The sequence below is a fragment of the Ailuropoda melanoleuca genome, chromosome 9 (assembly GCF_002007445.2).
Source record: "Ailuropoda melanoleuca isolate Jingjing chromosome 9, ASM200744v2, whole genome shotgun sequence".
In the NCBI taxonomy this organism is placed as follows: Eukaryota; Metazoa; Chordata; class Mammalia; order Carnivora; family Ursidae; genus Ailuropoda; species Ailuropoda melanoleuca.
In genome coordinates this window covers 88535880-88558658 of record NC_048226.1, presented here as the reverse complement: position 1 = coordinate 88558658, position 22779 = coordinate 88535880, and the positions used below count along the sequence as shown (strand labels likewise).

Sequence of the window (22779 nt, the reverse complement as noted above, 5' to 3'; positions counted from 1 at the left end):
AGTTAGGAACCTGCAAGGAGACAGAGGCTGGCTCCAGAGATCAAAAAACCTGCCAGAAGTCTCAGACCTAGGAGATGGTGGTGGGCATCCTGAACTGCCCTCTATCAGGTGAAGGAGGGTGATGGGAGTGGCTTTGAGAAGGCTTCCTTGCCTCTCAAACTCTCCTTTCCAAGATGACACGACTTGAAATTCCTTTAGTAGAGCTTCATTCCTCTGGGTTCCTCCTCCTAGGAGCTATTAAAAAAAAAAAAAAAAGGCAAACACTCCTGGGAGGAATTGCATGTTAATCAGATCTTGATGTCTGCCCAGCAAGTGCTGGGCGTTTTGAAAGGAGGAGAGAGTTGGAGGGATGCTTGAACATGGGGAAAGAATGTGATGTAGGAGGTGTAAATCTGATGTTGTCCCTTTCCTGCTCAAAATCCCTCATTCCCTAGACTTACCTCATCCTGGGTAATTGAGACTCCGCGCCCATTGGCTAGCAACTTCCCATTACCACCTTCCCCCAACCCCAGCGCCTGGCAACCGTTCTATGAATTTGAATATTTTAGCTAGTACCCAATTCCACTCATCAGTGGAATCATGCGGTATTTGTCCTGTAGTTGGTTTATTCCCCTTATCATAATGTCCTCAAGCTGTGTCCAAGTTGTTACATATTGCAGGATTTCCTTTGAGGCTGAATAATATCCCATTGTATGCACATACCACATTTTCTTTATCCATTCATCCATTATGGACATTTAGGTTGCTCCCACGTCTTGGCTATTATGACTAGTGCTTGGCTATTATGAATAAGCTACATCTGTAAGATTTATTGAATGCTTATTTACTATATGCCAGGAACTCTTTTAAATCCTGCTTTACATATATTAGTGCAAGTAAAAGTCACTACAGCCCTATGAAGTCTTTATCCCCACTTAACAGATGAGGAAACGAGGCCCAGTTAGTTTGGTCCATGGTCGCGCAGTTAGTTAGTAGGTTGTAAACTGGAGTTTAAACCCAGTATAATCAGGCTCTATAAACAGTAACTTGATCACTTTAATACCAATAGTATTAAAAATCATAATAATGATAATGATTGACAGCAAACTGTATGTCAAGCACTATAATTGGCAAGGTGAGAATGTGACTTACACATCCTAATAACCTTGGGGACAGGATCCAGGAGGGTTGTCCAAGAGATTGGTTAATTTCAGAAGTAACACTCCTTATGATTTTTGGGAGAGGGGTGGAGACGGGTTACAATTTAAAGTTGGGCAGAGTGGGCCATGGTAATATTCTCTTCTGCAGCTGTGATATGCCCCTCCATGTGTCTCCTTGCAGTTTTTCAAAGCTCAGAACTTTACCTATTACTTAGTGAGCGAGTCTGGCACAAGTCTACAGCATTTTGCATATGGTTTCCCTTTGTCTCCGCCCCAGTATTTTCCTTTTGTTGTATTTTGCGCTTCACATGGTCAGCTCACAGGACAAGGGAGAAGAGTTAGGTTCTTGTGTTTAAAGGTCTTTTAAAAGCTGCTCATTGGATTCTCTTCTTCCTTGCCTATTTGGTGGTAATCTCAATGAGGGCTCCAGCTATGTGCAGTTAGGCAGTGGAGCTATGAAAATGAACCACCAGCCTCCAAATCAACCCAGGAACATTTGCAGTCTTTCCAGGTTAAACGTCCCAATAGGGCTCTCTGTGTTGAAACCAACACCCAAGGCCCTTAGTGGGCCTGAAAACAAACAAAAACAAAAACACCATCCAAGTCACAGGCAGTCAACAGTATCTTGAAACCGAAGACAGTATACAAAAGCTCAATGCCATTTATTTTGCAATGGCAAATCAATCCACTTTCTCAGCATCCTGCAACTTTTATTGAACTGGGCATCCCGCCATAGGATACGCCCCCAAACTCTCCTTAATTACATATTTGTTAATTACAAATTAATTACAAATTACGAATGCTGTCTGCAATCCTGACTGGCGTTGCAGTCCTGATATCACAGGGCTTCTTCTCGAAAGGCTGCAGTAGCAGCAGCAGCAGCAGCAGTTTTCCCGCCGTACTGAGCGCTCACTATAATATGCTGGGCACTGCGCTAAGCCTGCCACCCTGCAAGTCCCCGGGGAGCAGCAGTGCACCCTCCGTTCCTGGCGCTCGCAGCCATTGTGGGGTGGGCGCTCAGCCAGCCGCGTGTTGACACGCCCTCTCCGCGCCGCGACCCGCGGCCAGGGCAGGAAGGAGTGCTCTGTGCGTGCTACGAGGAGGAGGCGGCTCCCGCGGGGGTGGAATCCTCGCCGCACCGCCCGCCGGTTCTCCTCCTCTGCGTGCGCTCCACGCGCCTCCCGGGCACGCGCTCCTAGCCCCGCCCGCGTGCGGCGGACGCACGGCCGCGAGCGCGCGCTCCCCGCGCCCCCGCGGCGGACGCACGACCGCGAGCGCGCGTGCGCCCCTCCGAACGTCCCCGGGAGCTGCGCCAGAGCGAGCGCCGGGGCCGGGCGCGCAGGAGTGAAAAGGAGGCGGCGGCCGTGGCTGCGAGCAACAGATCTGGACGCGGCGAGCCGACGCGTTCTGCTGTTGGGCGATTTTTTTTTAAATTTCAAAAATATTATTAAATTAGAAAATCTCGCATTTTTAAATGGCGCTGGCCCCAGGTCAGCGGGTGGTTTTCTCTGCTTCAAGATGGGCTTTGCTGTTTCCGTCGTGGGCACCAGTGGTGGCCTGATTGTCAGTCTTCTCCGGTCATTTTTAAGGCCAGGAGCCGGGCACTGCATGTAGGCGAATCACCCTGCAGAGCGGTTTGGCTTTTAAAATTATTGTTATTATTTGGGGCAGAGAACAGCCGATCTTGGGCACTTCGTCCTCTTTGCAGAAGAGGCTGTGAGTCGGAGGTGGGTCGCTCGGAGGGTGGAATTGCTCGCGGGTGAGCGAGCCCCGGCCCCGCGCACAGTCCAGGCGGCCCCGAGTGTGTGTCCTCTCCCTGCCGGCGCCGGGAAAATGGAGGCTGTGATTGAGAAGGAATGCAGCGCGCTCGGAGGCCTCTTCCAGACCATCATCAGCGACATGAAGGTAGGACGCCGGGGGCGCGGCTGCGGTGGGGGCGGCCGCGCACTGACCTCGCCGCGGTGCTTCGCCTCCGCCCCGGGCCACCCGCCCGGCCCTTGCCTGCGCTGTGGCCGCCGGCCACCTGCGGGAGCGCTCCGGCCCGGTGTCACCTGCTCACCCGCGGCGCCGCTCCGGGCTCTGTTGGGTCACCGGGCGGGCTGCCTCTCTGGGGGTGTCTGATGGCCCCTGCCCTCTCCACGCTCATTGTCCCAGGGGGCGGCACCATCTCTTTTCCCTGGGGGCGCAGGGCCCCGGCTCCAAGTTTTCCATTGTCTTCTGCTGGACGGAGTGTCTGCGACCCGTGGAGACTGGGTGCCTGGGCGGACACCTGATTCCCCCGAGTACGGGGTGGGGGCGCCTGGCGCGGCGGTGGGGAGGGGTATGGGGGCTTTGCCGGGCCGCGGGAACTGGCCCCCCTCCCCGGCCGAGAGCCTGGGAGAGAGGCCTCTCTCTCCTTGGCTTTCAGGTCCACCGGGGGCGGGGGACCTGAGCAAATTAGGCATTAATTAGGCTGTTCCTAAGCTGGTGAGGGTGTGCATGCCTTCCCTCAGCCCTCCCCGGGGGCGCGAAGCAGAAGTTCCCAGAGCAGCCTTGCTGGGGACCCTCCTTCCACTGGCTGAGCTCCCAGTCTGAAGACGAGATTGGGGTTCCCTAAACAACTGTATTCCCGCCCCCCCAACACACACAGACTTAAGGTTTTCTCTTGGAAGGATTGTGAAGATATTGTGTGTGTGTGTGTGTGTGCGCGCGCGCGTGTGTGCGCGCGCTTGTGTATATTGGGGGCGGGGAACAACACCCTGGTTTTTTCCTGCAAAGGGTGGGACTGGGGATAACCTGAACCTTGGATGTGGATTTTCTGGTGCATAGAGATAGACCAGGGCCCTGTGTTACTCATCCAAAGGAAATATAACCAGCCTCGGGAGCTGGCTGGAGGTGGGAATTGGGGGCGGTGGGGGGATTTTTTTTTTTTTCTATGTGTATTTAGGGAGCTTCTCTTTGGCTCTAACCCAGCCCCAGTTTGCCTCAACAGATCCGGGGAGGTGGTGTTTAATTAAAAGCTCTGCTTCCAAAACGAGTAGGCAGGTTTGGAAGGCTGTACGCCGGTGGGTGTGGACAGCCCCTCTTCAGCCGCTGCCTGCGCGTTGGGAGGAGCTTTTGTCTGATAAGTGTAAGGTTTAGAGAGGGTTTGGCCTGGGAGATGGACTTTGTGAAGGAATGCTCAGCTGTCACGCCTGCTTCCCCCTTTTAGAACCAACTGCCATCTCCCCAAGGGTGAACTTTTCCAAGGTGCTTCCATCCTGGTCTTGGCCCTCCTTCTACAGAGCCTGTGTTTTGTGTGTGTGTGTGTGTGTGTGTGTGTGTGTGAAATTAACATTCACATAGCATTATCTTCAGCTAGACCCTGCTTGTCCAGGAATGCCTCTAATCCATCCACTTGGAATTAGATGGATTATTCCCTGTTCAAAGACAGCCTCTTTCATTCCTTTGCCCTCAATCCACATTGACTTATTGAAGTGCTCTTTTGAAATAAAGATTGGTGTCTCCGCCTCAGACTCTGGGGTATTTCTTGTTAACTTAAATTCTGTACGCCTTATAGTCAAAGATTGGGTTTGAGGCACACGTGTATTTTGATCACCAGGGGAAGAATTTGAGATGGGTTGGTAAAGCTGCTTGTGTTTTTTTTTTTTGAAGAGAAATGGATGTTTCCAGTCCCTGAGTAGTTACAAGGACTCAGTGACCTAAAAGTTCTGCCCACTGCAGTCCCAGGGGGAAAAAAACAAAAAACGTGTAGAGTTTTTTTTCTGTCTTTGTTCCTTAATCCATAATCCACCCAGTCTCAGTTCTTTGCATTTATTGGTTTGAACCCAAAGCCTTTCAGGAGGTATCCCACCACGGGATGGGCCCCCTAGTTTTCCGCCTGCCATCCCGTGGCTGCCCTCTAGCATTCTGGCGAGGGAGATTTGTGGGTGCCAAGGTGGCATGTTTTTCCCTCTGCAAGATTCCAGTTAAAAATAAAGATTTATTTAATGCCCTTTCGGTGCTGGATCTATAGTTTGTGGTTCCTGACTTCTTTCCCATTGAATTTAGTAGGGTTTGTTCAACATCCTGTGGGAAGGCATTTATTTTAAGGTTGTTTGTTTTGTTTTGGCAAAGATTTGAAAAGCAAACTGGAGGGAAAGACTAAAACTTGCTTCAGGGTCTGCAGGATTCCAGACTTTTGGGGAGTAGAGAGAAGGAAAAAGAGAGGGGTAGACTGATTTCCAAGATTGTTTACGCAGAAGACAGTTGTTGAATATTTTAATGGAGTTTTCTTTTTAAAATACTTCTTTATGGGTTGGATGGCAGTGACATTTTAAAAGGGAATTTTAAAAAATTTGAGCATATAGGATAAGCAGTACATAGTATACATAATGCATGAAGTCACCCCCAATAACAGTCTTTAATATCCGAAGTCAGCTGGCTTTCTAATGACCAGTTTATCCTCTTTTTCTCTTCTTTGAACTGCCGTGATGGGTTTCTGATGTCTTTGGTGCCCTTTCTGTCAGCTCTGAAGGACAAGTGTAAATGTTGGAAACCCATTTGGAATGCCATCTTGAGAAAATTTTGAGGTTATTTTTCCAGAAGTAAGGCTAGACTGGGAAGGAAATTTTTTTTTTTTTTTTAAAGTAGCATTTGATTCTCCAAAATGTACAGCAACACAGGAAGGGAGTCAATTTCCTCTTTGGAGAAAAAAAAAAGAAAACAACAACAAAAAAAATGGAGTAATTTCAAGGCCTAACACCGTACATCTTCCAAAACCAAAAACCTCAAGGCATTGAAAAACTGGAGAGGAATCTTTCTGCTTTTTTCTAGCGATCCTTCATCTGGCTAAATCCTCAGTTGTCAGGGTGTGTGTTTTGTCCTTTTCAGGGGGAAGGGTGCAGAAGAAACCCTCACTCTTCTTCCATTGGATTCCAGCAGCAGCTGTTATATAACTTGACGAGAGGAAACCTTGTGTTTTTTCCCCTGTCTTCCACCCTACTGTGGTGGTGGTCACTAATGATGGTGGTGTGCAGAATCGCTTACTGGCTGCCTTTCCGCCCATCCACATAAATCAAGTTGTCTGGTGTGAGCTGGTCCCAAAAGGAAAAGAGAGGAGATTCACGTGGCTGGAGGCTAGGGCCTGTCGTCTGTTTGTCTGGGGGAATAGTAGCTTGGAAGTGACGCTGTGGAAGGCCAACTGACTGGCTTCTGATGTTTGACAATGGTTAGACATTAAAGAGGTTCTAGAATCTTTTTGGAGTTTCTATCCAAGTGCCAAGAAAAACGGGCTAAGTGCTACAAACAGCAGATTTGAGCCATTGCTTTTTTTTTTTTAAATTTATTGAGCTATAATGGACCTATAATGTTACATTAGTTTTAGATGTACAACACAGTGTACTTTGATACTTATAGATTTATTTATTTGTTTATTTATTTACTGTTTAGATAGCTGAACCAGCAAAGAATTTGGTGATGTTTGGGGAGCTTTTAAGACCAGGAGATGGGCCAAACTCAAGGGCAAGTCATTGTGGATATCTTTCTTCTTTTAATAATCAACTTAGGTTGTTTGTGTTTTTTTTAAAAGTTGGATGCTAAAGCCAAATATTTTCCTCAGCCTTGTTGCTCAAGAATCAGCTCGTCAGGAGCTGAATTAGGCCTGATGCAGGGAGAACTTTGTACTAGGTTCGAGAGTGTGTTAGGGGTTATGTAATGGGACTGGGGGGGTGAAAAACACCCAACCACACCTTGAATTCCCTACCCCACCTCCCACTGTAGAGAGGGGTGTCCTGTTACCAGCACCTGTGCTGAGCAGAATAGGGGCCTTGTTCAGTTCCTTTCTACTGCCCCCCACCTCTATTTGCACCGGTATCCTCTCTCCTAAGTTCTGCCTAAAATTAGAGCGGGTAAAGAGACTTCTTGAATTCCATGGAAATCTTTTGTGGTTTGAAGGCATGACACAGTATTTTCCCTCACTTATCATAGATCAAGAATGTGGGTATTGGGTCCAGCGCTGGAGAATGATTTCAGGATTGTGTCCCCCCCCCCCAAACACCGCCAGTGCTTTGGCTTTGGGGTTTCTGTCAGATGTGAGGCTCCCTTCCTTGGTGTTTATCGAGGGCCTGCTGTGTGGAAGGTCTCTTGCTGGGCAGTGAGGAGCCAGAGAGCCACAGGCCTACCCTTGGAGAGCTGCTTGTCCTGTGGGCCATAAGTAGGTAACATTAGATACCATATGGTGGCCACGAAGGAAGGGCATCAGTCAGTTTTTGAAGGACGTCCCTTTGACTCTTCCAAAACAAAAAACAAAACAAAAAAAAACCCAACATTTTCTCTAGAAAGATACTGAAAACCCAGCGAAGGCGTCCAAGAGTGGTCAGGTGTTCTGAGGGAGGTAGGCAGCCCTGTAAATGGGGACACACAGAGGCAGGACAAGCAGAGCCCTTGTAAAGTACAGGTGGGCCCCATGTTGGTTTTTCTCTTAGCAAATGGCTGTGTTTGTCCAGGATTTTACAGTGTTTTGGGCCTGTGGGAGAAGAAGGAGAAGTGAAGATGTCATAAATTTGGCAGCAGGGGAACTGCCCAGAATGGGTGCCTGTTCCGAGATTGAGGGCCTCTTCTATGTAGATCAGTCTGTTTGGTTTCTTAGGTGCAAATCTTGTCCACGTTTAGAAAGAAGTCTTTTTTTTTTTTTTTTTTGGTCTTGGTTTGAATGTTTCTATGGGAAAATCCCATATACATCTATACATCGTATTTAACCAAATTGTATAGAACTTGTTGCTGGACACTGTGAACCTTTATGTTCTGAATTTCCATAGGTAACGATGCCCCACATGGAGAGAAGGTCAATCCTAGGTCATGGTTTGCATGGAAGATGAGCCGAGTTTGAATTTTGCCTGGTTCAGCTATCAGTCAGTTCTCATGAGAGTAACATGTACTCATAATTCTGTAGTATTTATTGCAAGACACAACTCAGGTTGCCAGCACTGAGCTCAGTGCTGTGATTCAGCAAGTAAAGATACAGGATTTCCAGTTAAATTTGAATTTCAGATAAACAGCCAACAGCTTTTTAGTATAAGCATGTTCCATGCGTCCTGGTGCTTCTCAGCTCTGACCGCTTGTACTTTGAACTGCCCTTTTGCATCCAGGAAACGGAAAAAGCTAAAATGATATCTGTCAATATGGCCGGCTCATTTGAGGTTGTTAAAATGTTTGGAGGATGAAAAGGTTGAAACTATTGATCTATTAGACGCTTTATCTATAATTTTCATCTGGGCTTTTCCAACTTCCCGGGAATGGGTGAGAGCTGGCAAGATTCCTTCTGTAGAAGACTGTTTAGGTGCTCAGATTGGGAATGGAAAAATGAGATCTTTTCGAGGTCTTCATTACTTCTCGGAACTGCCTTTAGGACACTTTCCCCTTAAACCCACACCTCTGCAAAAACAAAGAAATACCTCTCCTGGAACCAAACAAAAGCCAAAGGCAGATTTAGCTAGCTAGGACATCAGAGGAGAAGTATTTGGGGCTCCTTAGAGGGACCTGATGGATGCCTTAAGCAGTTTAACTCAGCTTTGCAGATTGCACTGCTGATATGGCCTTATTAAGTAGCAAACCAGAGAGACAAATGGAGTAAATTAATTGGCTGAGCTTCGAGGAAGCCCATTGTATTTGATTGCAGAGGTTCTCCCTTGAATTAGTTGGGAGGCTGCGCAAGGTTTCCTCCAAGTATCTGACACACAGACACACACGAAACCCCCCAAAGCAAAATCAAACCCACCCAGCATAGATTCCAGAGCAGCCCACCCATTGTCAGTGTTCTCCACCTCTTAGCCCAGGGAGGACCTGGGCTATGTGTCTCGGCTGCTCCCCGATTTAATATGCTCTTGTGTGCCACTTGTACATAGTAGGTGCTCAGTGTTCATGGCATATGGTGAGCACGGGGCAGCAAGGGACTTGTTGAGAACCTGCCATGTGCCAGGCATTGCGCTAAGTGCTTGGTACGCATGGTTTTATGTCATCCTCACATCAGCCCCACTTTACAGATGAGAAAACTGAGGCTCTTAGAGGGGGTAACTAATCCAAGGCCATGGTGAGGTGGATTGATTCAGACCTTGGCCAATTTGAATCCCAAAGCTGGAGCTCTTTAGAACGTGCTGAAGTAAAGAGGGGGGAATGGATTTATTTCTAGAGGGTGGCATACAGAATTCCACTCTGCTGAGTTCTGTAGGAGGCTCAAGGAAGGAATCAGGGTCTTTTTTCCGCACCTCGAGCCTGGAGTCTGCCCGGAGGCATGAACTTGAGCTAAGATGCCGTGGGGACTGTTATGGGGCGGGCAGCTCCCATCTGGCTGTCACTTTTGTGAAAGTCATTTAATTTATGATCTATTGACATTGAGCTTCCTTCCCTCTCCCACTCCTCTGACAGACAAACCTGGAATTCTCCTTTCCTCTTCTTCTGGGTGTGCAGAGGGTAAAGAAGTCTTCGGGCCAGGCTCTGGCCTGTCACCCTTGGCTCCTGTCCTCATCCCCATACAAAGTGCCCTTAGTCTTCTCCGTGCCTGGCCGGAGGGCCATGTTTATACGTCCGGGGAGCCCATCGGTTCATGAGACTGGGCGACTGTGCAAGCCTGGCAGCCCTCACTAATTATATGAATTAAATAAGTTCACCCAAAGTTCAAATGACGCCTCTAAGGGAACTCCTTACCTTGAACTCATTTTGTGTCCAGCCCTGGAACTCTCCTGTAAAAGAGCTTTTCTGTATTTAATTATGTCCCGGTGGCTCTCCAGTCTGGTTGAGTCTGTGGAGCCATTTCAGGTCTGTGTTTGGAGAGGTTGACGGGATCTCCAACAACAACAAAAAAACACCCCCCAAAACAAAAAAAAAACCCCTTTCTGTCTGATTCTTGGCATATACGGCCTGGGTCATAGTTTCTAAGTGGTTTTTCTTTTCCTGTCTAGTTTAAGTGGGTTTAAAAAAAAAAATCAATTGAGTGCCTTTTGAGCTGTGTGTCTTTTTATTTGCTTTCTTCCCCTTGAAGAATTTGGGCAACTGTAAAATCTTAGCTTGCTTAGCATGAGCGGTCTCCTAAGTCCTGGCGGTGGACAGCAGGTTTGGCCTGGGACTCCCTTCCCTGCCACCTCCCACAGGACAGGGGTCTCTGGGGGGGGCCGGAGGAGTGGGTCTGGGCTGGTGTGCCCCTTCTGGTGGCATGCACTTGGTTACAGGCATACAAGTGTTGGATTTCCTGTGAGCCTTTAAGACACTGATACCTGGACCTGTTCCCTGGAGGTTCTGATTCTGTGCTTCCGGGGGACATCCTGGGCATCCACATTTTTTTAAAAGCACCTCCAGGTAGTTCTAATCTTAGGCTTGAGAACTACCAAGTTATACACAGTTTTAGCACCCTCAAAAGTACTTTCTCAACCCCACCGAAGTCTGAGTAAAAGCATGTTTAGATGTTTGTACAACAGCGTGAGTGTGCTAAACACTGTTGAGCTGGACACTTAAGAATGGCCGAGATGATAGATGGTCTGTGTGTTTTGCCACGATTAAAAATAAAAATAAATGTATAGTGAAACAACATGAAATAAATTGAAATATAAAAATAGTAGAAAAAGCATCTTTAGGATACTTAACGATTTTAAATATACAATAGCACAGTCCGACATGGTTTTCTACCATAATGAAATTGTCAAGTGTGTTAGCTACTAGCCACATGTGACTATTGAGCACTGGAAGTATGGCGAGTGTGATTGAGGAACTATTAGGCTTTTTTTTTTTTTTTTTAAGATTTTGTTTATTTGTCAGAGAGAGAGAGAGAAAGAGCACAAGCAGGGGGAGCAGCAGGCAGAGGGAGAAGCAGGCTTCCTGCTGATCAAGGAGCCTAATGTGGGACTCGATCCCAGGACCCTTGGATCATGACCTGAGCTGATGGCAGACGCTTAATGACTCAGCCACCCAGGCGTCCCAAGGAACTATTGAGTTTTATTCACTTTTCTTTAAATAGCCGTATGTGGCTAACCTGCCCTATTGGATACGTAGATCTATAACATACCATCTAAGTAAAAACAGTGAGCTTCCTGCACACCTTCTACTCCCTTCTGGCCCCTTCATTGCGTCTAAACCCCTCCTGTGGAAATTCCAGAGCTCTCGCTGACCTTGGCGTGAAAGACATCTGCTTTTCAAGCCTGTGGGCAAGTTACTTAATCTCTCAGCCTCCTTTTCCTCTTCTGTACAAGGGTCTAAGAACGTATCCACCTTTGAGGATTCCGAAATCAGACTGTGCCTGCAAAGCGCTCCACACTGTGCCTTGCCCACTGGCACTGGGATGTTAGCTGCTGCTACTGTTCCAATCACTGTAGTAATTCTTTCCACCACTTCAGGCAAAAGCTACCCCACCCTTGACCTAGCTGTATTTAGAGTTTGCACTGAAGTTGCAGGAAATGGAGGAGTTGAGTTGTTTTTTTCTGACTAAGTCAATTACTCTTGAGTTCATTATAACCTCATCTGCCTCAGCTGGGCCTATTTGCATTTCTGTTTGCAAACCCACTGTCTATAAAGGGAGAGGAAGGGCTGGGTGCCCAGCTGCGGTCCTCGGGGCATTTAATGCTTGAAAAAAAAAGACTTCCAGAGATGTTTACACCAGGGTAAGGGGAGAGGAGCAGCTTTGTAAGGGCTGTCTTTTTCTGTCTGACTCCATTTGAGTTCTCCCTTCTTTTTCTGGAATGACCACCAGGAAAGTAGCCTCGTTTGCCTCTTAGCGGGCCCTGTAGCAGCCTCTTGGCACTGATCTTCTGTCCCTTCCTAGGACTTAGCCATATTTGGGTATTTCCTACCCGCCTACCTGCCGGATGTGTCCCACCTGACTTACCCTGGGATTCAAGGACCCCACAGTTGGGCCCTAGCTGATTGGTCTGCTGTATGCCTCGTGCTCCCCATCCTGGAGTCCCAGGCCTCTTTGAACACATCCTGTGCCCCTCATTCTTGCTGTTTGTCCTGCTTGGAGGACGTTTCTGCAATGTGGTCCACTGAAATCTTTCTCATCCTTCAGTGCCCCACCACAAAGTTATCTCCTCTTTCCACCAACCCAGGTACCCTTAGGCATTCTTCGCATTCTGTGTTGAGTCCACGGAGTATTACATTCTACCTTAGGCGGTTGCCCTTGGGCTTTGAAGCCTGGCTCTGCCCCTTCCTAGGTAGATTACTCTGGGCAAGTGACTCAGCCTCTTGAGACTTATTTTCTTATCTGTAAAATGGGGGAAATAATACTTCCCTCTGAAACTTGTGGAAGCTTCAATGAGAAAGTATATGTAAAGGGCTTAGGATGAAATAAATGTGAAATAAAATGCTCTCGTGTATCTGAGCTACCCTGGTAGTTTCTAGCGGAGTACCCTGTAATAATGGCACTCAGATGTTTCAGAAAATACAGGAAACCCATAGCTCCACTTTGATAATGCAATAGTGACAATACTGCAGTGCTTTTCAACTTCCAACATATGCATAATTTGAGAGAACACAGTACACATATTCAGCAGATATGATGCTGCCCCCGCTGTGAGCCAGGCATTGCTGGGGTGGAGATAGACCTGTGAGTAAGCCAGGTAAAGCCCTCGCCCTAAATTGTTTTGTCTAGAAGAGGAGCAGAGAAGCAGTGGGATCTTAGGAAGGGTCAAGGGGCCTCTCTGTTTGAAGCAGAGATAGGCCCAGCCGACAAGATGCTGTTGGGTGGTTGACTCCCTGCACAGGTGCCTCTAATTTGTCAGCAGAGGGGAGTAGGTGGGGAGCAGGCAGGGTGTTGAGACCTAGGGGTCTGATACGGCCCTCGAAGGTGACAACCATGAGACACATGTTTGTTTTGCTGAAGAAACCCCCTCTGTCAGGGTCGCCCCAGTAACGGCTCTGCACCCCACGTGACTGAGCGCAAAACAGGAAGGGGGGATATTTGCAGTAGGAGGCTGGAAATGCTTGAGATTAGTTTCCAGGGAGACCTCAGTTTCACTTCTGAGGCCTGGCTTGCTTGCGTCCTCCTGCAGCTGAGCACGGAGTCATTAAGGAAGTCTTTGAGTTTGGTTTAATGGTCACTCTTTGTTTTGAAGTGATTGTTTACTGAACCTTCAAAGCCAGCTCTCCAGCAGGATGTGATCTTGGGCCTGAATAATTGGATGAGGCACCCCAATAGGAAGCAAGTAGCGGGGAGCAGAGCCAGGAGGAGCTAGCTGGTGGCCAAGCCTTTGGCATCCCAGCACTCAGGAGCTCTGTAAGCTGCTGCTGGAGGGACTGAGGTTGCCGTGCAGCCAGGAGTAGACCTGAAGCAAGGGTCCCCTGGAACCTGGCCTCTTTGGTGTGGTGCTGGCCTTAATTAGGGACACCCTAATTAAGTCAGTAAGGAGGAAGCTTATTTCTAAAAAAAAATAATAATAATAAAGAAAAAATTAGCAAGTGTTTTGAGAGCATCTCATGAGGGATTACTTCTCAAAGATTATGCAAGCAATATAAAGTTAGTGGAAGAAAAACTGAGAAATTTCAGTTAAGTAAAAAACAAAACTCACCCGTAACCGCTTGATTACAAAGTGGGTTATGTACACACATTTTAGACAAAGGTTTTCATGCGGCCCACGCTGTGCCAGAAATTTATTTTTTCACTTAGCTTTTCACTTACATTGCCTTTCCGTGTATGTAATTATGAGCCATGTCAGTTTTAATGTTGTGTGGTGTTCCATTGTTTGGTGTGTGCACAGTTAATGTATTCAGTTGACCTGTATTTGAGGACCGACTGTATGCCGGGTTCTGTGTTAAGTGCTGGGGGTGCAGCAGTATAGGTAAATGGACACAGTCCTTGCCCCCCTTGGAGCTTACATTCTAGGGCAGTGCAGACAAGCTAAGTCAGTTCTGTATATTAGGATTATGTGCAGTGGGGAAAAATAGAGCGGGGGCAGTGTTGTTGTTTTTAAATACCGTGGCTAGGAAAGGCCTCACAGAGCAGCTGACCTTTGAGCAACACTTCAGGAAGTATGTGGATTATTGGAGAAAGAATGTTCCAGGCCAGGGAAGAGCATGTGTGGAAGCCTTAAGGTGGGCACCAGTTCCATACGTTCCATGCTGATTTCATGTTTAGGCTGTGTCTGGTTTTTCACTAATTAGAAGCAGTACTGCAGTGAGTATATCCTTGTAGCTAGACATTGATTTGCATTGAGAGTTTTGCCTGAAGGCTTTATCCTGGGTCAAAGGTATGTACTTTTCGTGGCATTTCAAACATGTTACCCAATGCCGTTCAGAAAGCAACGTATCCGTTCATCTTCCCATGTGCGGGTGCTCATCACCAGGGATTATTTCTCTAGGAGCTAGACTTGAATATTGGGACAGAGAAATTGCTGAGACCACAGCTCAGTTGGGCCTCAGAGGGACGAGGTGTCTTACTTGGTGTGGTGATCTTTCCTTTCCTTTCCTTTCCTTTCCTTTCCTTTCCTTTCCTTTCCTTTCCTTTCCTTCCCTTCCCTTCCCTTCCCTTCCCTTCCCTTCCCTTCCCTTCCCTTCCCNTCCCCTTCCCCTTCCCCTTTCCTTTCCCTTTCCTTTCCCTTTCCCTTTTTTTCTTTTCTTTTCTTTTCTCTTTTCTTTTTTCTTTTCTTTTCTTTTTTTTAATATTTTATTTATTTGAGAGCGAGAGTGAGAGAGCGGACAAGCACAGGGCCCCGCTCAGCAGGGAGCCCGACGTGGGGCCAGATCCCAGGATCTGGGATCATGACCTGAGCCAAAGGCAGACGCTTAACTGACTGAGCCACCCAGGCGCCCCTGGTGTGGTGATTTTCAAATCTTGCTGTGTGTGATTTTAGCAAGAAAGTATGAGTGTCCCCTGGGGAGTGTGTTTAATGCAGGTGTCTGTGCCCCCTCCCCAGAGATTTCGATTGTGTAGCTCTGGGGTGGGGCTCAGGCCTCTGCAGTTCTAGCAAACATTCCTAGTGAATCTCTGGTAGGTTGTGATTATATACCAGGAATGGGAAAGTGGGAGCGGTTCTTGGGCCATCAACGGCCTCCTTCGCAGCTCATGAGGTGAGTAGGAAGGCTCTCCCTGCTCTCCTCTCTCGTGTTCCCAGATTACACCCCAAAATGACTCTCATGCCTAAATGCACCATGATCTTCTGTATTCCCTTTCCTTTGCTAATTATTTCTTTTGCAGGGAAAACTGTCTCCCTTTATTTTCTTCGCCTTTGCCAGGAAAACGCCCCTTTGTCCTTAAAGACCTAGGTGAGGCATTACCCCCGCCTCCTTGGAAGCTCTACTTTATATTTAGAGTGTGGTGTCCTCCGACTGGTGGCTAACACATCCGTGTTCTACCAGCCTGAGTTCCTCAACGCTTTGGCTCCTTATCTCTCTATGGCCTTCACCCCGCTCGTTGCCCGTGCATAGCAGGTGCTCATTAAATGCCTCAGGGAGGGTGGCTGGGATTGTATGTAGACTCCTGAAAATAGCAGTTGCTGGGATTTATTGAGTCCTAAGTGCCGGTCAACCTTCTAAGCGCCTGCACTATTTCCCTTACCCTCATTACCATCCTTGGAGGTGGGGACTAGCGCAGGTGTCCTTGACACATGAGCACAGGGCAGTTGCGGGTGACTAAGTCACCTAGGCCATCCAGTGGGTAGATGGGAAGTCGGGCAGGCTGACTCTAGCGCCATGCTCTTGACCCCTACATCACATGGGTCCCGTCAGACTCTGGAGTATGGCTGCGCATCAGGGCGCTCCCTCCAGGCGAGGAGAAGGACATGCCGTGGGAAGACTAAAAGGAGGACCACGACTGTACAAGTACCCAACACAGTCATTGCCTCTTTCAGCGACGCCCCCGGGGTGTCCTTCCTAGCAGCCTGGGGTGGGGCTTGGGGGTGCGGAGGAGGCACCGTTTAGTGGAAGGTGGCAGGGCACCCAAGTGTGTACAACGTGGCGAGGCTGTTCCTCCCCACAATGGATTTGACAGATTGCTAGAATCCGTTGTGGGATTGGGTGGAGACAAGTCCGAGAGGGCATTTCCAGGAAGGAGAAGTGGGTGAGTACAGGTGTGCAAGCATGAAATAATGGTAACAATACTTGATGTTTTTATGGGGTGTGGAGGTCACCACGTGTTGTGTTCATTATCTCATTGGGATGTTTATACACGGGCATAAATGAAACAGGAGCTTTGGACTCCACATAATGGGACAATTTATTATTTTGGGGGGCGGCTTACATGTACACAGACGTCTCTTACTTGCCCTTGGGTGAGAGCAGCCAGCCCCTGTATGAGGGATCGGATACTGAGTCCCCAGGTGTCCAGTTGTGGAGAAGCAATAAGTTTTAGGGGAACCCGTAGGGCAATTTCATTTTATTTTTTATTTTTAAAGATTTTATTTATTTATTTTAGAGAGAGAGCATGAGAGGGGGGAGGGTCAGAGGGAGAAGCAGACTCCCCACTGAGCCAGGAGCCCGACTAGGGACTCGATCCCAGAACTCCGGGATCGTGACCTGAGCCAAAGGCAGCCGCTTAACCAACGGAGACCTCTGAGCGCCCCTGGGGGCAATTTCATTTTAAAAAGAACTGGGCAAACTGAGGAGCACTACATGATCTGAACTGGGTGTGAGGGCAAACCCTTCTCTGACCTGAGGCAGATTACTTAACCTTCTTTTTTTTTTTTTTTTAAAGATTTATTTATTTATTTATTTGACAGAGATAGAGACAGCCATCGAGAGAGAGAGAGAGAGAGAGAGAGAGAGAGAGAGAGAGAGAGAGAGAGAGGGGGAACACAAGCAGGGGGAGTGGAAGAGGANAAGAGGAAAAAGCAGGCTCATAGCTGAGGAGCCTGACGTGGGCTCGATCCCATAATGCCAGGATCACGCCCTGAGCCAAAGGCAGATGCTTAACCACTATGCCACCCAGGCGCCCCCCAAGTATAACTTTTGACTCNACTTAACCTTTCCCACGGAAAAAGGAAAAGTGTTCAGTTTCCTGTTCTGCCAAGTGCCCAGGCAGGGTTGTCCTGAGAGCCCTTTATACTCTCAAGGACTATGGAAACGTGAGATGGGGCTCTTAATGATGATCGTGAAATACACTTGGACTCCGAGATGGCCCCAGGTGACTCTGGGGGTAGTACAGATTTGGGCAGGGAGAGGGGGAATTTGGGGAAGAAGGAGAGGAGGAGGATTCCATTTTCATAGAAATGGTAGCTCATGGTATGCACCCCAGTTTTTGCAAGAGTGAAACAATGGAACCAGAAGCCTCGTTGCGTGTAGAACAAGGCTGGGGTGCCCAGAGTGGCTTTGTCACATGATGACTGGCGCTGCCCGGTAGTGCTTTCTGCAGCGGGGCACGTGTTCTGCACCTCCGTGGCCTAGTACTGCAGCCACGGGCCACGTTTGGCTCTTGAGCACTTGCGTGAGGAACTGAATTTTACATTTTGTTTAATCGTAGTGAATTAAGTCCATGTGGCCAGTGGCTCTTTTGCTGGAAGGCTCAGGATAGACAAAGGAATGCCTTTTGGTAGAAAATGTAAAAACAACAACAACAATAAAACTTTGAAGGTACAGTTGACATATTTGGTTGGTTCTTCTTTTATTTCAAGTGGCCACCTACCCAGGGTGTCAGAAAACAGGCATTGTGGGCATAGGACGTCATAGCACTGGAGGAAGAAGACGCCTGATGTCCTTGACTTAATTAGGGTCTTATGGTTACAAATGGAGCAGTTTGTGAGGGGAGGTTGGGTGGAGGGAGCACCTTTTGTGGTTAAATCTTCCTTTTTGTAGGCGTATTTATTGCTGGTGAGCTTGGGCAAGTGGGTGAGGGTGGGCGTGTGGAGGGAGCAGCCATTGATTATCCCCAAGGCTGTCATCCATTTGATGGACAGGGATAATTAGTGGATTAGGCAGGCCCCAATCAGGGAATAAAAGCACAGGAATGGTTTTTATGATGGATGGGCTACGCAGTGCCTTTCATCTGAGGATCTCGGGAGCCCTTCCTCTTACAGGATGGGGTGGGGACGGGTGGCTTTGGGGACAAAGCTGTGACAGGCAGGCAGGGGCCCCGTCCTTCATCCTGCACACCCACTTCTGGGAGCGGCAGATTCCTGGCTCATGCTTGTAGAAGAACACGGGGTCCAGGGGCACGCCTGCTCGGATCAGAAGCTTCCTCTGGAAGCTTTGCTTTTCATTTCCCTGAAGTCCACACCGAGGGGTGACTTAAAAGAGGAGGAGCAGGGATGCTGGGGGCTGCATGGCTCATGCCGAGGGGCCTGGTGGCTTGGGGTGGCCTGTAGAGATGCTGCAGATAGGCTCTCTGATCTGGTAGAAGCCGATAGGGCCCCGTGTCCATCGAAAACCTGGAGATGTGATCAAGTTACCCATAATCGCACCACTAATGACACCACTAATGACAGCACCTGTGAACACTGCTGGTTCATTCCTTCCAGACCTTTTTCTACACGAAGGGCTTTTCTTTGTTTTGTGCCTTGTGTTTTCTTTTTCACGTGGTTGAGGATCATGACCATTTCTGGCTCCCCTGGGGAGCAGTTTTGCAGTTGTAGTCGGGGGGCTGTGGGTTTGGGGAGCCCTGTACCTCCCTTGGACCGAGCAGGACCCAGCCTGCCTACTGAGCAGCAGCCTCCTGCAGCCCTGGGCTGGGCCGGGAGCTGGGGCTGTTCATCTCGAGGCTTGTACTTCCCAGCGTCAGGAAGCCCTTGGACCCCAAAGTCGGTCCTAAGTTTCCTTGGCTGCGAAGTAACAGCAGCCTGTGCCTCAGCAGGGGGTGATGAGCACGGACCGGAGTGTGTATCAGGCTGTGCTCCTCTGTGAGGTCCGTGCGCCGGCAACCTCTGCATCACGTAGGGGAAACAAGCGGCACCCAGGGAATCCGAACCTGCGTTTCTGCAGGGTCCCCAGGTGGTGGACATGGAAGTGAAAGTGTAAGGCCTGCTGATCTATGCCCCTGGCACCAACAACCTGTTTAGAAACTGGTGATGATCCATGATGATGATGGTGACAGTGGTGTCATCAGGGTGGAAAGAGGGGCTTGGGAGGTTAGCCGTCCAGTCGTGTGTGTGCCTAGGACTTGAGTGCTCAGCGGCATGACCATTGGTGAGCCAGTGTCCATCTGGAACCTTGGGGCAAGACCGAGGCCTTTGAGCTGGAACCACACTCCCTGGAGCCAGTCCCTGGTTTATTGTCCTTGTGAGACTTCTCCAGCTCTGGCTCCTCTCATATCGTCCCTCCCCTGACCACAGCTCCCGGCTCCTCTGAGTTCCCTGTGTGGCAGCGTGGGTGTCTGGTTCCCTCAGCTGTCCCTAGGGTCCCGCTGCCACGGCAGGCTGGGCTGGGAGAGGCAGTTGCTGCATTATTTATGGGGCATCGTTCGCCAGCCGGGCCGATGAGTTACACACAGTTTATTCTTCTGCTCTGTGTGTGGGATGCCATCCTGGGCCTCTGTTTAATACAGAACAAAACAAAGCAAAACAGAACCCCAAGCCAAAACAGCCACAGGCTGGGTCCTGTGTCCTGTGCCCTGCATCAGGCAAGTGGCCTGTCCAGCCTTCTGGCTGTGGGGAGAGTGGAGGAAGGGGACGGAGAAGAGGAGAGGGACCCTGAGGGGGGGGGCGGTGTGCCCAGAGCTCAACTTTTCGAGTGGGGGTGGGGAAGCCAACTTGCATATTTGCTTAAGTGGCCCCCAACCTCTTGGGAGTTGGTAGAGATTGGGTGGGTCTCTTTTCTCAGAAGTGAAAGGCTTCACCACCCACCCCCTCCCCAAGGGACCGGACTGCTGTTAGGTATGTGACCTGTTAGTTTCTCTTGTCACCTAGGTGGCTTGGGAGGTTTTTTTTTTTTAAGATTTTATTTATTTATTTGATAGAGAGGACTAGCAGGCAGAGGCAGAGGGAGAGGGAGAAGCAGGCTTCCCGACGAGCAGAGTGGGGCTCGATCCCAGGACCCCAGGATCATGGCCTGAGCCAAAGGCAGATGCTTAACCGACTGAGCCACCCGGGCGCCCCATGGCTTGGGATTGAATGTCACTCACCATCTGCCAGGTCTTTTGCTGCCTTTTTTGTGATTGAACTCTGACCTTGCCCTTGAAGGCTGCTCACAGTCACCTTGTCCACCCTGTCCATGTCCTGCATCTCCCCAGCGTCAGTGTGCCTCTCCAGTGTCCCTTGGAGAGAGCCCACTTATGTCCTCTCTGCTTCCCTGTTTTGTGCCAGCTGTTGCTCTTACCAGAAATGCTTTTCTTTCCTCCCTCCATTTCTCTGTTCTTGAGCTCACAGTGTATGAGACTCAGGCTCGTAGATGATGAATTGCATGATGTAAGGGTAGTAGGTGCATTCAAGAATGCTTGGAAAGAGGTGACATTAAGAGCTAGACTGGTGGTGATGGCTGAATAGGAGTTTTCCAGATGCTTGAATCCTCTTGGAGGTTAGAAGAGAGAACAGCTGTCGGTGGTGGTGTGTGTGGTGTGGGGAGCATGGTGGGCACCCCACCTGGTGGGTGCGGAGGTGGGGCTTCCCTGCCTGTCTTCAGGGAAGCCCCACCTCTCTTGCTGTAGGAAAAGGGGGCAGTCCCACAGTTTGATCAAGGGAGTCCTTTACATGTTTGTAAACAAAGTTATTTTTGGAACAGGAGACTTTTCCTTTCTCTCAGAATCCAGTGTGGTGTGGGTTCTATTTTCAACAAATTGCCTGGGGTTCAGAACCTACCCTCGTCTCCAAAGAAGTCAAGGGGTTCCAGGGAGAGGAGACTTTGCCTGTGACTTTGGACTTGGCAGAGCCCCGGTGCCTGGCACGAGTCTTATCTTCTTTGATTTTGGTCTGTCTGGAGCGTTGTGAAACCGTTATGTGTTCTCTGGTGAACCCCACAGAGGGGTCTGCATGGAGACTTTTTCACAGCCCCAGGAGTGCGTTCCTGGGGATTTCCTCACACGTGAACCAAGCCCAGTCAGAACCAGTGGCCTTGAAGGGAGAGGTTTCTGGGACTTGTTGGTGGGTGGTGCAGATCAGAAAATTAAGGCCTGTGTTGGAATTGTTTTCTGAAAGGGTTCTCAGCGGATATGGCATCTTGAACTGCAGATTTCTTTTGAAACTTGAGTATATTTTCTTTGGCTCAGTCTTAGAATCTAGAAAATGCCCTGGCTTTTTCTCTTACTTTTAACTCTTTCTTCAAGTTTCTTCTCTCTCCTCTCTCACTTCCTCCAAGCTTTTGAATTTTTGTAGTAAATCTACTTTTCAGGTGGGTAGAAACTTTTTTTTTTTTTACCTTGAAAGAAACTTAAAAAAAAAAAACCTGGATCTAGAGCAATCCAACATCACCCNTTTTTTTTTTTTTTTTTTTTTTTTTTTTTTTTTTAGAATCCATTAAATTATATATTGCCTAAAACAGGTGGGCCTGACACTCTTTGATAGACTGTCAAATATCATTAAATCAGGAGAGAGCTGCTTTTGGCAGCCTTCTTCTGGCTGAGTGGGTGTCCGTGGGCGGAGAGCTGTGTGCTGCACCCCTTGACTGGAGATGGGACCCTCCTTTTGTTGCTAATTTGGTAAAGACTGCAATGAGGCTCCCCAATGGTGGGGGCAGATAAGTCATTTTTTTGAAAAGCTTTGAGCAGTTGATTTCCGGCACATTCATGTCGGTCTGAGTACTCCTCCTGCCGTGTGCCAGGGAGTGGCAGAGACTAGTCTGACTCCCCACACCCAGCTGGTTAACTAGCTGTGAGATGCAGCTCGTTCTAAGCATGCAGGATTCCAGCCTGGACGGACAGTCTGACTTACAGGCTTTAACATCTGAGCCAGCAGCCTGAGTGAGGTGACAGGGCCCTGCAAAGCCTTGGCTCAATCCTGTCCAATGTTTATTGGACAATGACAGATTGCACTGAGCACTTTTGATGTCTGATCTCCGTTATCCCTCATGCCAACCCCAAGAAGTAGTGACTTATCCTCTTATTCCTTCCCTCCATTCTTTCAGTGTTCAGAGATGTCAGTGTTTAGTAACAGTGAAGGAATTATTTGTCTTTATGGTTCATCTTTATAAGGAGCCGACCCTGAGAGGTAAAGTGGCTTCCCCCTAATAATGGTGCAGCCATGGCTAGAAATTAGGACTGTGGGCTTCCTGCATAGACCTGTTTTCTTTTTGGCGTGTTCTCATTGAATGTGCCTCATCTTTTTCTTCAATACTCTGGATCATCTCAGTGACCTTCTCTGGGGGCCCATGCAGGAGAGCGGTTGGTGCTGGGGAAAGGAAGGCCCAGAGGTCATGGCCTCCTTTGTGTAGATGAGTGATGCTAGTACCTTTTGGCTAGAAGGTGGTGGTCAGTATGTTTGAACATCTTTAGGTTTTTCTAAAAGCTTCTCATACTTTCTCGGGGATCTGGAAAAGAAGAAAAGATTAGGTGAGGCTGTAATTGGTGGGTTGAACTCTTGTGCTCTTAAGGATGCTGATGTCCATGGGGACAGAGATCTCTCGCAGACAGCCAGAGAACTCTGATCTCAGCCCTTGCCCCTATAATTACTTGGATATAGATGTAGAAAGGGTGTCCATACTTGATGAGAAAATGGTAAATACATTGGGTGTTATAACTGGACTTCTCTACCAGGTCTCGATGGGCCTGGAATGGTAGCCTGAGCTGTCAAGGATTCATTCAACATAAGTTAAACTAAAGTTGTGCTCTTGGGTAGAAGCAGTGCACTGG

The 22779-nt window shown here is 48.7% G+C and overlaps 1 protein-coding gene across 13 annotated transcripts in view; it reads left to right on the top strand.

Annotated features, from left to right (window-relative positions):
• Positions 1–2461: 2461 nt before the first annotated feature.
• Positions 2462–22779, top strand: part of MTSS1 (MTSS I-BAR domain containing 1) — a 157465-nt gene continuing 137147 nt past the window's right edge. For 4 of the 13 annotated variants that reach the window (XM_034668598.1, XM_034668593.1, XM_011237176.3 and 1 more), the window contains exon 1: positions 2464–3044. In XM_034668598.1, the coding sequence (XP_034524489.1) occupies positions 2973–3044 (72 nt within the window). In that variant the 5' untranslated portion in view covers positions 2464–2972. Of the gene's footprint in view, positions 3045–15066; positions 15144–22779 lie in introns of those variants that run through there. The other 9 variants (XM_034668597.1, XM_019809860.2, XM_019809861.2 and 6 more) reach the window with 5 other exon arrangements.